The sequence below is a fragment of the Erinaceus europaeus genome, chromosome 16 (assembly GCF_950295315.1).
Source record: "Erinaceus europaeus chromosome 16, mEriEur2.1, whole genome shotgun sequence".
NCBI classification, from domain to species: Eukaryota; Metazoa; Chordata; class Mammalia; order Eulipotyphla; family Erinaceidae; genus Erinaceus; species Erinaceus europaeus.
This window is the reverse complement of record NC_080177.1, coordinates 45571325-45584452: the sequence shown is the minus strand read 5'-3', so window position 1 is coordinate 45584452 and position 13128 is coordinate 45571325. Positions and strand designations below refer to the sequence as shown.

General features: G+C 37.9%; 2 protein-coding genes across 9 annotated transcripts in view; both read right to left on the bottom strand.

The window, feature by feature from the left end:
- The window catches only part of VCPKMT (valosin containing protein lysine methyltransferase), an 86416-nt gene extending 78800 nt beyond the window's left edge, over nt 1-7616 (bottom strand). For 2 of the 7 annotated variants that reach the window (XM_060175078.1, XM_060175079.1), the window contains exons 1-5: nt 7287-7610; nt 7072-7182; nt 6849-6918; nt 4588-4707; nt 3598-3702 (exon numbers count right to left, since the gene is read on the bottom strand). In XM_060175078.1, coding sequence (XP_060031061.1) covers nt 3598-3702; nt 4588-4707; nt 6849-6918; nt 7072-7182; nt 7287-7552 — 672 coding nt within the window. In that variant the 5' untranslated portion in view covers nt 7553-7610. Of the gene's footprint in view, nt 1-1117; nt 1503-3597; nt 3703-4587; nt 4708-6848; nt 6919-7071; nt 7183-7286 lie in introns of those variants that run through there. The other 5 variants (XM_060175081.1, XM_060175075.1, XM_060175077.1 and 2 more) reach the window with 5 other exon arrangements.
- Nucleotides 7617-8139: 523 nt separating this feature from the next.
- Nucleotides 8140-13128, bottom strand: part of SOS2 (SOS Ras/Rho guanine nucleotide exchange factor 2) — a 120463-nt gene continuing 115474 nt past the window's right edge. For both annotated transcript variants that reach the window (XM_007535794.3, XM_060175009.1), the window contains 2 exons: nt 10558-10667; nt 8140-9763 (listed from right to left, as the gene is read on the bottom strand). In XM_007535794.3, coding sequence (XP_007535856.1) covers nt 9254-9763; nt 10558-10667 — 620 coding nt within the window. In that variant the 3' untranslated portion in view covers nt 8140-9253. The remainder of the gene's footprint in view (nt 9764-10557; nt 10668-13128) is intronic.

Genomic DNA, 13128 nt, shown 5'->3' with positions numbered 1-13128 from the left:
GATGCAGAGGTTACACAGGCTCCTGTGCTGCATATAGGCCCCAGATCAGATAGATGGGGTCTACAATTAACGGTATTTATATACTTTTCCCATATTAGGGAGCTACTCTCTTCCCTGATGCAGCTTTCTAGTCCTATTTCCAACTATGACACCATCTCAAGACAATCCCTTTAGCCTATCTGCATGTTAATTTGTCAGGCCCAGGCAAAAATTGGTAAAGTCATGGGGCCCCTTGCAAATATACCTAAAATAAATGTTCTAGCCTTTTCCAAAATGGAGACCCCAAATCTCATCTGCTATATTCTTACCTTTAGTTCCTGATTATTAAAACAATCTGCTTTATATCTTAATGCTTTTCAGCCACCAAGTTGCAGATGCTACCATGATGCCAACCTGACTCCCCTGGACAGACAACCTCAACAATGTGTCATGGAACCCCACGTCTCCAGAGCACTGCGCCACTAGGGAAAGATGAAAACAGCCTGAAAGTATGGATCAACCTGCCAACATCCATGTTCAGTGGAGAAGCAATTACAGAAGCCAGACCTTCTACCTTCCATACCCCGTAATGAGCCTGGGTCCATACTACAGAGGGATAAAGAACAGGAAAGCTTCTTGGGGCCGGGAGGTAGCACAGCAGGTTAAGTGCACATGGCACACAAAGCTCAAGGACTGGCACAAGGATCCTGGTTCGAGCCCCCGCTTCCCACCTGCAGTGGAGTCACTTCACAAGCAGTGAGGCAGGTCTGCAGTTGTCTATCTTTCTCTCACCTCTCCTCTCTCAACTTCTCTCTGTCCTATCCAACAATGACAGTAATAACAATAATAATAACAATAAAGGCAACAAAAAGGGGGAAAAAAACAGGGAAGCTTCCATTGGAAGAGATGGGATACAAAATTTTGGTAGTGGGGATCGTGTGGAATTGTACCTCTCTTATTCTATGGTCTTGTTGATCATTATTAAATCAATAAGAAAATATCTTAAAAGCAATGAAATGTGAGATACATGATACAATCTGCTGCATAATTAGATCAAAATGAAAATGTCCCTTTAAATTTTGTCTATATTGAAGACAAACTATACTGATTCAAATTTAATTTAAACATCATTATAAAATAATACTTAACTTGGTATGAATTTATTTTTAGTTTCATGAAAATACAACAAACCAACCATGCTGTCCAGCGCTTATTTGGGGCAGATTTTAATAACAATACTTATTGTGACTAGTATTTAATGTTTCTTTCAAGGAGAACTTGATGCTGAGCTAAGTAAATAAGCTGAATTTTAGGCTCACTGGTGGTAGGCAGGCAGTCATTTTCCATATTGCATACAGCCTGTGGTGGTTGTCATCTATATATTGGTTCTCTAAATACATGCCGGAAAAATCTGCAAACACAATCTTCCCATGCTGTATTCACATGTTCTGCTTTTATCTTTAGCCTACTCAGGTTGTTAAGAGACTTGAGGAAGCAGGCTAAAGATTTCATGATGGAAATTTCTGAGGGAAAAAAAAAAAAAGGAAATTCAAAAGACTGATTATTTATTACAAATTACTCAGTATTTACTGGGAATCTTAATTAGGGCAGAAAATTTTAACTATAGCTAAATATAATTCAAATTTATTCCATTCATAACATTGAGAGATGGTTCTCTGATAGTAACTAAAGCTTATTAAACAAAACAAACACACAAAAAAAGCCTTTGTGCTTCAAAGATTATCAAAGAAATAAAACAAAACATAGGGAGAAAGCATTTCTAAGTTATGTATCTAGTAAGGATATATTATCTACAACATCTAGATAACTTTTTTTAACTCAACAGTTAAAAAAAGACAACCAAATATAAAAACAGGTATCTAGGGGCAGGTGGTGGTACACCTGGCTAAACGCACACATTACAGTCTGCATGGACCCAGGTTCAAGCCCTTAGTCTCCACCTGCAGGGGGGAAAGCTTCAGATGCCTGTCTCTCTCCCTACCCTCTCAATTTCTCTCTGTCTCTATCCAATAATAAAATATGTAACAGCTATCTAAAGATAAACAAATGGCCAATAGGTATAGGAAGCTACTCAACATCATTACTCATTAGGGAAATGAAAGTAAGAACCTGAGATAGTATTTTGTACCTATACTAAGGTGGATGTAATAAAAAAAAAAGATGGGCAATGAGAAGTGTTAGTGAGAATATAGAAATATTGGTACCTACTGGCTTTTGGCAAAACAGAGACCCCCAAATCTTCATTTGCAATATTCTTGCCTTTAGGCTCATGATTAGTCAGCAATTTGTTCTGCATTATATCTTAACTTTTTCAGCTACCAGGTTCCAGATGCTACCACAATGCCAGACAACCCCACTAATATGTCCTGGAGCCCCATCTCCCCCACTAGGGAAAGAGAAAGACAGGCTGGGAGTATGGATCCACCTGCCAACACCCATGTTCAGCAGAGAAACAATTCCAGAAGCCAGACCTTCTGCTCCCCATAATGACCCTGAGTCCATACTCCCAGAGGGATAAAAAATAGGGAAGCTATCAGGGGAGGGGATGGGATAAGGAGTTCTGGGGTGGGAATTGTGTAGAACTGTACCCCTCTTTTCCTACAGTCTTGTCAATATTTCCATTTTATAAATAAAAATTAAACCCCCTGGGGGCCATTTTTTCCTTGTTGTTGGATAGGACAGAGAGAAATCAAGAGAGGAGGGAAGACAGAGAGGGGGAGATAAAGACACCTGCAGACCTGCTTCACCACTTGTGAGGTGTCCCCCCACCCCCCTGCAGGTGGGGAGCTGGGGACTCGAACCAAGATTATTACGCCGATCCTTGTTCTTTGCTCCATGTGCATTTAACCCGCTGCTCTACCATCTGGCCCCCTCTCATATAAATCTTAAAAAAAAAAAAGAGAGAGAAATATCATATGACCCTTTACCACCACTACTAAACATTTACCTGAAAAACATGTGCTCCAATGCCCACAGCAGGCAAGAATTCATGGATATAACCTAATTTTAGTCCAGGTGACTAGATTTTTAAAAAGTTGTATTCAAAGAAATATTAATCAGCTTTATAGTGTAAGAATGGAACTTGAGGAAATTATGCTGAATGAAGTTATAAAACAAGACAATTACCAGATGGTTTCACTTATGAGAAATATAAATATACAAAACAAATCAATAAATGATTTAACACTTAAGACTACTCATAATTTATAGAATATTGCCAATCAAAAATTAAAAAAGCAAACTCTGTATGACATAACTGAGTTGTTGGAAAAGTTGTGATACTTTTTTTTTTTTGCATAGAACAGAAAAAATATGTGACTTTTCCAACAACCCATAGTTAGCTGCCTTGAGATAATGCCCAAATTATAAACATATAATTTATAGCTGGAAAGAACCTTTACAAAAGAAGCAGTTTTACTTAACTGGAACCTGTGGACAGGTAATTTAAGTGATCTTAACACTGAGAATGCCTCAATTTAATGATTCATCACAGCTGTCCCTCCAAATCAATACATCATTTATATCACGTATACGCTTGGAGATAGTGTCCAAATAGTGAAATCTCCTCAGAGGATGAAAAATCAGGAATGTACTTACTGATTTTTTCTTTCTGATGTATAAAATGTGAATATCGTCACTTCGATACTTTTCATCATGTTTTTCCAAAGGAATTTTTTCAAAATCAAAGTCTAGCTGAAGGAGCTATAAATTGAAAAGGTAAAATTCAGTAATATGCACTGATCCAGAATGACAGATGTCAGAATAGTGGCTTTCTGAAGTAATTATAGATTTATTTTCGTATTAAGTGGAGGTAGTTCTTTTGATGGACACTATTGGGCTGTATAGCTGTATCCAGAAAAGAAGTCACTGGCTATAAGATGGATTTTTGCCCATAAATGTCTGGATGACCCACTGGAGCTTTGGAAATGGCTGAAAGACAGATGGAACTATACGTATCATCTTTACAACTCCTTTGAATCTTTATTTCAAAAGAAAAAGCTAAGGCCTAGGATGTAGCTTAGTGGTAGAACATATACTTCACATGTATGAAGCTCTAAGTGATCACTAGCACCAAATTTGGATAAAACAAAACCTAAAGCTAAAAAATACTTAAGATATTATTGCAATCTAAGCTTTAATAAAAATGCAGAGGAAAGGGCTGGGGAGATAGCATACTGGTTATGCAAAAGACTCTCATGTCTCCAAGGCTCCAAGGTCCCAGGTTCAATTCCTGGCACTACCATAAGCCAGAGTTGAGCAGTGCTCTGGTGCTGGGGAACGAAAAAATAAAGGGGGGGGGCATAATCTAAAGAAATATATATATTGAACTTTCTCAGAAAAGACAAGGGTGTCACCACTACATTTTTATGTTTTGTAGATACTAAATCAACTAATTAGAAATGAAAAAGAACAAAGGATTGGAAAAGGTGAAGGGAGGGGGGTCAGAATGCTGGCATATGAAAGATCCTCTGAGTTCTTGAATATATTCAAAGCAGAGTGCATTTCCCACCCCAAATTACCTTAACATACTTGGGATACACACATTCACACTCACTGAAGGGCAATCATTAAAAACATAGTACTTACCTCAAAATATTTCTTCTCAATTTCTGGATTTTTCCCCACTGTTCGTTGTTCATAGCAACATATAATACAAGTCTCAGATCCAGTGAGGTCTTTTAGGGTTTTCAACAATGGTTCCAAAGACTGTTCAAAAAGGAATATAATTCTTTGTGACTTTGAAAAAAAATCTATTTTACTGTAAGATGTGGTAAGGGTAGTAGAGAGGGGGAAATTACAACTATACAATTTGTCTTTTAATCACTTTAATAAAGTGTATGTAACAAAGCTTTGTAACTGGTAAACTCCTCTGAACTAATCAACCACGTGCTAATTTAATCTTTCAAATTAAAGATTTCAACCTTTTTTTTCTTTTTAAAGACAGCGACAAAAGAGGCAGAAAGCGAGACCACAGCACCAAAGCTTCCTCTAAGGCAGTGGAAGAAAGGAGCAGCATACTACCCAACTGAGTTATTTCACAGGCCCTCAAGTAGCCAGACCTTGAATAGAATCAGTGACAAGGTGCTTGTTCTAATCAATGCTCATGTTGGCACATGAATGTAATTAGCATACAGCTATTAGGCTGATGAGCATACTACAGGTTTAGATAAATCCACAAGGGATTGTGGGTGGATAGGGAGTGATTTATCTAAGTGTCTTGTGGAAACAGGGTGCTCTGTTCCTGCTGCCTTTGCCTGCTCTCCTCCTTCCACCGCGATACCATTTCCCCAGAGGAGAACATGTGAAGCTGAGCACTGGTAATTAGCTTAAAGGATGGATGGCTCTCCACCATCATGACTAGCTGATTTTTGCCCCTTTGCCTATTTTGCTGTATTTAAATAACCCACAATGTAATAAACCTCCCACTTGTTAAACCCCAGAGAAAGCTATGTGAAGCTTTTTTTTTTTTTTTAAAGATTTTATTTATTAATGAGAAAGATAGGAGGAGAGAGGAAAAAAAAAGACATCACTCTGGCACATGTGCTGCCAGGGATTGAACTCAGGACAGGACCTCATGCTTGAGAGTCCAAAGCTTTATCACTGCACCACCTCCCAGAACACTGAAACTCTTTATTTTTAAATTACTATTGTTGAGTTGCATTTTTGACTCTTGAGAGAAAGCAAATAAACTGACTTCACTCTTGAAAGTTTAATTTAATTTTGTTTGGGATCTAAACAAAACCCCAACAGTTTGCCTACAAAAGCAAATCTTATCCTAGAACATAAGTTGGTTTAATGCTCTATTTAAAGAATGGGTTGGTTAGGGGATATAGGAGGGAGAGCTCACTCAGTTAAGCACACACTTTATTAGGCTCATGAAGTCCCTGGCCACACATATGAACACCATGCAAAGGGCAAGCTTCACTAGTAGTGGAGCAGTGCTATGGTGTCTTTCCTCAGAAAAAAAGAAAAAAAAAAGTGGGGGAGAAGGGAGCTGGTGCAGTGGATTAAATAAATATTGGGGAGTGCGGCGGTAGCGCAGTGGGTTAAGCGCACGTGGCGCAAAGCACAAGGACCGGCGTAAGGATCCCGGTTTGAGCCCCCGGCTCCCCACCTGCAGGGAAGTCGCTTCACAGGTGGTGAAGCAGGTCTGCAGGTGTCTGTCTTTCTCTCCCCTCTCTGTCTTCCCCTCCTCTCCATTTCTCTCTGTCCTATCCAACAACAACATCAATAACAACAATAATAACTACAACAATAATAAAAAAAAATCAAGGGCAACAAAAGGGAAAATACATAAATAAATATTTAAAAAAAAAAATATTGAACCCTCAAGTATGAAGTCCAAAGTCCCATCAGCATTATTATATATACCAGAGTGATGCGCTCGCTGGTCCTCTCTCATAAAAAGAAAAGGAGAAAAAAAAAAAAAAAAAAGCCGTGGGAGCTTAGAATATGACACAGGTGTGAAACTCCAGAAGCAATTTTTAAAAAGGACTAAACAATATGATTTTGTCAAAACTGAGTAATAAATCTTGCCATAGAACAATTAGTTCTTCACCTTTCAACTTAATTCTCAATGTCACAATAAACATGTTCATTTAAGACAAGAAAAAAGAAACCTTAGCTTTTCATGATAAATCAAAAGGCAAACTCCTTTTAAACGTTTACAGAGAATCTTTAGGAAAACACACACTTTCCTCAAAATGCTTTACACCTATTGACTAAACATGGATGACTTTTCTTTTAACTGTGTCATCTAATTCTGTACTCAGATGTTAAGAAGTGTGCTAGAACCCATGAAATACAGTACATTTTCTAAAGAAAGAATTAACTCACGTAATACTCACCTCTTCGTAGTATATGCAGTCAGCCATAAGTATGTAGTCTGGCAGAGAAGGAAAGTCTGCTTCTTCCCCCCTTAAAAATATCAACCAAATATTTTAACTGTTGGCTTAAAAAATAGGATGTTTAAAAAAATGCATAAAATCCCTTAGTATTAGCCATGCTTTCAGTGAAACGCAATTTAATGGAGACTAGTTATCTTAAAACAAGCTGAAGGGCCATACAAACCATTTCAGTACCTTGGCTTGAATAGAACCAGTGACAAGATGCTTGTTCATATCAATATTCATCTTCAACAAGTCTTGCAATTCCTCCAGGTCGGTGACTACAACATCTGCCCTATAAAATAATGTTGATTGAGCTGTAGACTAAAAGTTGGGTAGCCAGTAACTGAAGTTGGTTACAGCAGCGAAGAAAGCTGCATGCCTCCCACCGGCTCTTACCCGAGGGTAGCGGCCATGAGGCCCACAGCCCCAGTGCCTGAGCCCAGCTCCAGCACCGACCGCCGGCTCAGCACGTGGACCCCGTCGCAGGAAAATCCAGGCGTCTCCAGGTATTTAGAAAGGACAATGGCGGCATCCCAAACAACGCAACCCACACCACCAGAGCCATACTGCTGCAGTCGTAACACTGTGCCATCTCGTTTCTCCAGAACTCGGACAAAGCTCCGTAGTGGGTCCTCCCCCAGGGTTTCAAGACACGCAGCCATCACAATCCGGCAATAGCCCGTACAGGGACGTCACACTCAAGGGCCACGCCTTGTCCAGCACCTAGCCACAACGCATGCGTGAAAGCATAAAGCCCGGAAGGAAGCGCTACCTGGGCGTGGCCGGCAGCTGGAGCACCCAGCTTCCACTAGGCGCTGGAGATCATTGGTCTCCTTAATTTTTGGCCCAAGATTAGTTTTAAAGGTGCAGGTAAACACTTTTCCAGACAGGCGGTATTATAATTCACTTAAACCAACAGACCAAAACTGATGTCCTAATAGTTCTATCTGGTTGGACATTCAGTTATTGGCCTTAATTCAGGCAGCTTCCAAGATTAAATCAAGGATAACTACTATCCTCACCACACCATGGATGGCTTCCTAGCATGGTCCTATTTTCCATTTGAATGCATAAAAATGATTGCCGGAAGCTTTCTTTGTGCTTTTAACAGCAAAGGCAGTTATCTAAAATTCCATCACTTTACTGTGTTAGGATTAGTTTTGCACAAGATAGTGAAAATGTGTATATATCTCTACAGAAATAAAACCTTTCTTTTTATTCCTTATAATGAAAACGCAATTTAAACGTCTTTTAAAAATTAAGACTGGGGTGATTTATTAATCTTGTTAAGAACTCTGATACAAAGCACAGTAAAAGGCCACAGACCAGTAAATAAACAACGTGACTTTTGGCTACTTTACAATTGCTGCTACAGCACAATCAATAAACACTTTTTCATCACTTTGAATCAGAGTCCAAATGTCAAGAGTTTTACTCCTCTGATTAAAAAGTGTAATAAAGCTTTTAAGTATTTGCTGGTTTAAATATCACCAATATATATTTTTCATTCTAGTTAACAGATTTATAGAGAAAGTTACTAGGTTTTGAAGGCAAGGTAGTTGAATTCTATGTCATAAGAAACTTTCCCTCTGAATTTATTAATTAGTAAAGTAGCAGATTGTATTATAAGCCTTAAGTCACTTAAATTCATACAGGTTATTAGCATCTTTAAATATACAATATAAACAAAACTGTACATACATGGCATATTTACTTAATTTTCCAAAACAACAGGCAACTCATTAAAGACACCATAGTTTGCAAAAAACAAAAGGCACATCTGAATGAGATACATGCCCCCATTTTCCCCTTTTATGATTGGGGTAGGTAGTCTTTCTTGACATTGTGATACAATAAACAGTGCATTCTAGTTTCACTCAGTTTTTCATTTCTGTCTTAATTAGCAAATTCTGGCAGTGTTATTCACAAATGCCCTAGAAGTAAAACTTAAAAGTTGATCAAGGTTGTTTAAAAATCAGTTAACATCATACCCCCCATTATTTGTGTAAATTCATGTTATTCAAATTTGAAAAATTCCACAAATGCACTATCACCTTTCAGAGCAATCAATGTCACTTATAACCACATTTTACCAGAACTTATAGTGCAAATATAAACGCTTTATACTGGCCTTTTGGTAGCAATGAGGATCCAAGATCAAGGCAATGCTACTGATCACCTGAGGATAATGGTGAAGGACTTGTATTTTTATTTTCCCAATTTTTAAATGCTTATTTGATCAGTAGCATTTTTGTAAGATCATTATTTGTGAAAAATACTAAAATACTATGCCTTTGTTGAATAAATAATAAAAAAAACTTTACAAATACCATTCCAGTGTCAATGACTACATATGGCGAGGGTCATTGAGGAGTTTCTGCATTTTCTACTAAAGGCAGTCTGTACAATGGGGGATGCGAAAGGTCCCGTTTATAAGTCTTTGGTGGCAATTTTGGTAGATGAGGGCTTGAATTCTGCCTTGGTGGAACAGGGGGAGCTTGAGGATGAGAGAGATTATTGTGACTAGAACTGAGCATATAGCATCGACGTGGTACCCTTGGAGAGGGTGTGCTAGGAGGAGTGTTTGGTGGATTTGGGCAAGTACTAACATCTCTCAGCCAGTCTGGATCTCTGTGAAGATGTCCCATTGGAGGTGGTTGAAGATTAAATGGACAGTTTATAAAGTGTTCTGGAGGCCGAAGGGGAACTGGTGGAGGGGTGTCAGGAAGAGGATCTCTTGGTGGTGGTGGAGGTGGACTCTGCAGAGGTCCATCAAGTGCAGCAGTAGGAGCAGGAACTCTAGGCTTTACCTTTGGAGGAGGAGGTTGTCTTGGTGGAATAGCAGGAGGATCATCATCAAACTTCATATTTCCCTCAAAAATAAAATTAAAAAGTAACTATATTTCTGAAAATTGTGTTAAAGTTTTAAAAGACTGAAAAATTCATGTGTTAAATCTAGAGGGTCAAAATTAATCAGGCTTAATTGTTAGATTTATGAATAAATTATTCCCAGCTTAATTCAGAATCCAGCTTAATATTCTTATATATGAGATATTTTAATTGAAATCCTAGAATGTAAAATCTCAGGTCATTTTGCTTTGTGTATAAATTTCATAAATGTAGGCATTTTAACTACAGTAATGGGCAGTGAAAAGACCACACAGGTTTGTAGATATAAGAGAACATTGATGTTAGGAGGATTTAATGCTAGCTTTTGTTTTTTGGCCATTATATACTTCTTTTCTCCACCAAGTGTTAGTTTCTCAATGTATAGTCCTGAAGCCAGAAGTGTAAGCACAAATAGGGAGTCTGTTAAAAATTTACATTCTTGAACCCTCACCACAGAATCATGAATCAGAAATTCTGCCAGTCTAGTTTTAACAAGTCTTCTCAGTAATACTGATGTAACCTAAAGTTTGAGAAACACAAACTGAAAAAGTTTAAGGAATGCTTTGAATACCAAAGTCCTTTCTTTACCAGAAAGAAACTGTATTTTGGAATATCTGCTAACATGTCCTTTTTTAAAAGTACATGATTAAAAATATGTAATATTTTCAAATAAACAACCCAAATGTTTAAAAATATAAACAGACTCTTAAGATCAAGCACTGCAATGAAGAGTTACAACCCTTAGTAAATCGAGGCAAATCTATGTCCCGTTGACTACCTTGGAATTTGAAGTATCATGATCAAACTTTTTCCGAGGAGGTAGAGGAGGAGGAATTAGTGGCTCTTCACTTAATTTATGTAAACTACCACACGAACTGAAGAAAGATTCTGGAGGGAAAAGATTAAATTAACAATTCACAGTGTAGTAGCAGGACAAAACTTTATTTCAACCTGTTATAATCTCTGATATTACATCTGTCAGTTGTTCTGTAGCTGACTATTGGTTTGACTTTTCACCCCATTAATCTAGCAGTTTTTTGTTTTTTTTTTAGGACAGTGTGTTATTTATTTTTGTATCCAGTGCCTGGCATGTGGTACTTACTACAGGTAAATGAAGATACTATTTAATTTAGACTAATAATGAGATTTGAAAAGACTTTATGTTGTAGTTGCTTTGATTGGACAGAGAGAAATTAAAAGTGGGAAGGGAAGCACTGCTTAACCACTAGTGTAGTTCCCCCCCCACCAAGATGGGGGTGGGGGGGTTGTGCATGGTAATGTATGGACTCAACTGGGCGCACCACCACCCATTTCCCGAGACTTGTACATTTTTGAAGCAGCTAGTACCAGATATGTTCCTACATAGATAATAAAATCTCCACTCAAGAGATTATTAGGTTGAATTGTATAAAATAACTCTTCCTCATTGAAAGCATCTTATTGACAATGGTTATTACATAAGTACATTAAAAGAAATTTACGAAGTAATATTACATGCCAAGAAAATACAGAACAAGAACTACTTTCACTCTTATTTTCATTCTTTCTTGTAACTATAGGTCACAATACCTATAACTATGATATCTTTCTGCATAAGCTTATGGTAGTGACTATATCTTTTTTAAAAAAAATTTTTATATTTATTTATTCCTTTTTTGTTGTCCTTGTTGTTTTATTGTTTTAATTATTGATGCTGTCATTGTTGGATAGGACAGAGAGAAACGGAGAGAGATGGGGAAGACAGAGAGGGGTAGAGAAAGACACCTGCAGACCTGCTTCACGCCTGTGAAGCGACTCCCCCGCAGGTGGGGAGCCAGGGGCTCGAACCGGAATCCTTAATACTGGTCCTTGCGCTTGCCATCTGCGCTTAACCCGCTGCGCTACCGCCTGACTCCCTGGTAGTGACTATATCTTATCATTATAATGAAACTGGGTTCACAGGAACTAGCTGGGAAAGAAGTTGGTGTGTTTAGGGGCCAGGTGGTCATGCACCTGGTAGAGTGTACATGATACATGTGCAAAGATTTAAGCTCCTGGTCTTCATCTGCAGAAGGGAAGCTTCACTAGTAGTGAAGCAGAATGCAGGTCTCTCTCTCTCTCTTCCTATGTTCCCCTTCCCTTTCAATTTCTCTCTGCCTCTATCTAAAAATAATTAAAGGAAGAAAGGAAAGGAAGAAAGAAAAATGGATGTGTTTAAACAAAGTGAGTATAAAATGCTTGAGAAATATCTAAATAGAGATGTTACACACATTACTCCATGCCAAAAACTGCTGTACTAAATAACCCTATTACTTTATAATCACAAACGGCTTTTGTAGGTTCAGGATATCAATAACAGCAACAGTGTAGAGGGTGTTAGAGATGGTATGGAGAGGTAGCCAATACCCCATCTGTGATATGCTGCTCCTTTTGTCTGTTCAACATCATCTGGCCAGTGAGATGAGTGTAGCACTGATATGTACAATTCCAAGACCATAGGCTTTTGCTTGATTTTTTTTTTTTAAGATTTATTTATCTATACACAATGGGAGGGGGTAGGACAATAGTATCATACTGGCACATGGCATGCTAGAGATAGAATATGGGACCTCATACTTCAAAGTTCAACACCCTACTCTCACTCTGCCACCTTCTAGGACCCCTCTAAGCCCATGTTTTTATTACAAAATTCCTAGCTCACCACCTTCCTAATGGCTGAAAAATGGAAACAATTGAAGCAGGTACTAAAGATTCAGAGATGGAGGTCAGAATATGAGAATCATGAATTATCTTGCTAACTTGAGCCCTATGGAGCAGAGTTGTTTACTTGCTTTGACTATTCTGAGAAATAAACACCTATTTCACTCAAAACATTTATAAAGTAGCTCTTGTACTACAGTTAAGTATATGATTTTTTTTAAAAGGAGAAACAGAATATAAAGCTGTTCACTAAAGAATTTTTATTTATTTTGTCTAGTGTTATGTCTCTTGCATCTAAAATCATGTCTGCATAAATTAGGCATAATGTTTATGCATTAATGATTTGAGTGCATGAAATTAGACCTCTAAAGCTATATACTCATAGACATTCTCATAATATCTCAGGAGAAATATCTTCAAGATTCTGAGTAAATACTGTCTGGGAGGTAGCACAGTTGGAAAGGACTCTGAGTGAAAATTATTTACAATTCTATATGCAGCTAAATTATTAATAACAGAATATATTTCAAAAATGGGCAAACTTAACTTCTTCATATATTAGGCATTATTTCTTAGGCAGTGGCTAGAATAAGAAAACATGTCAAGAAAGAAGAAAAGAAATCCAAACACAAGGGCCCGATACAGAAAAGGTGAAGGGAAATTTTAGGAT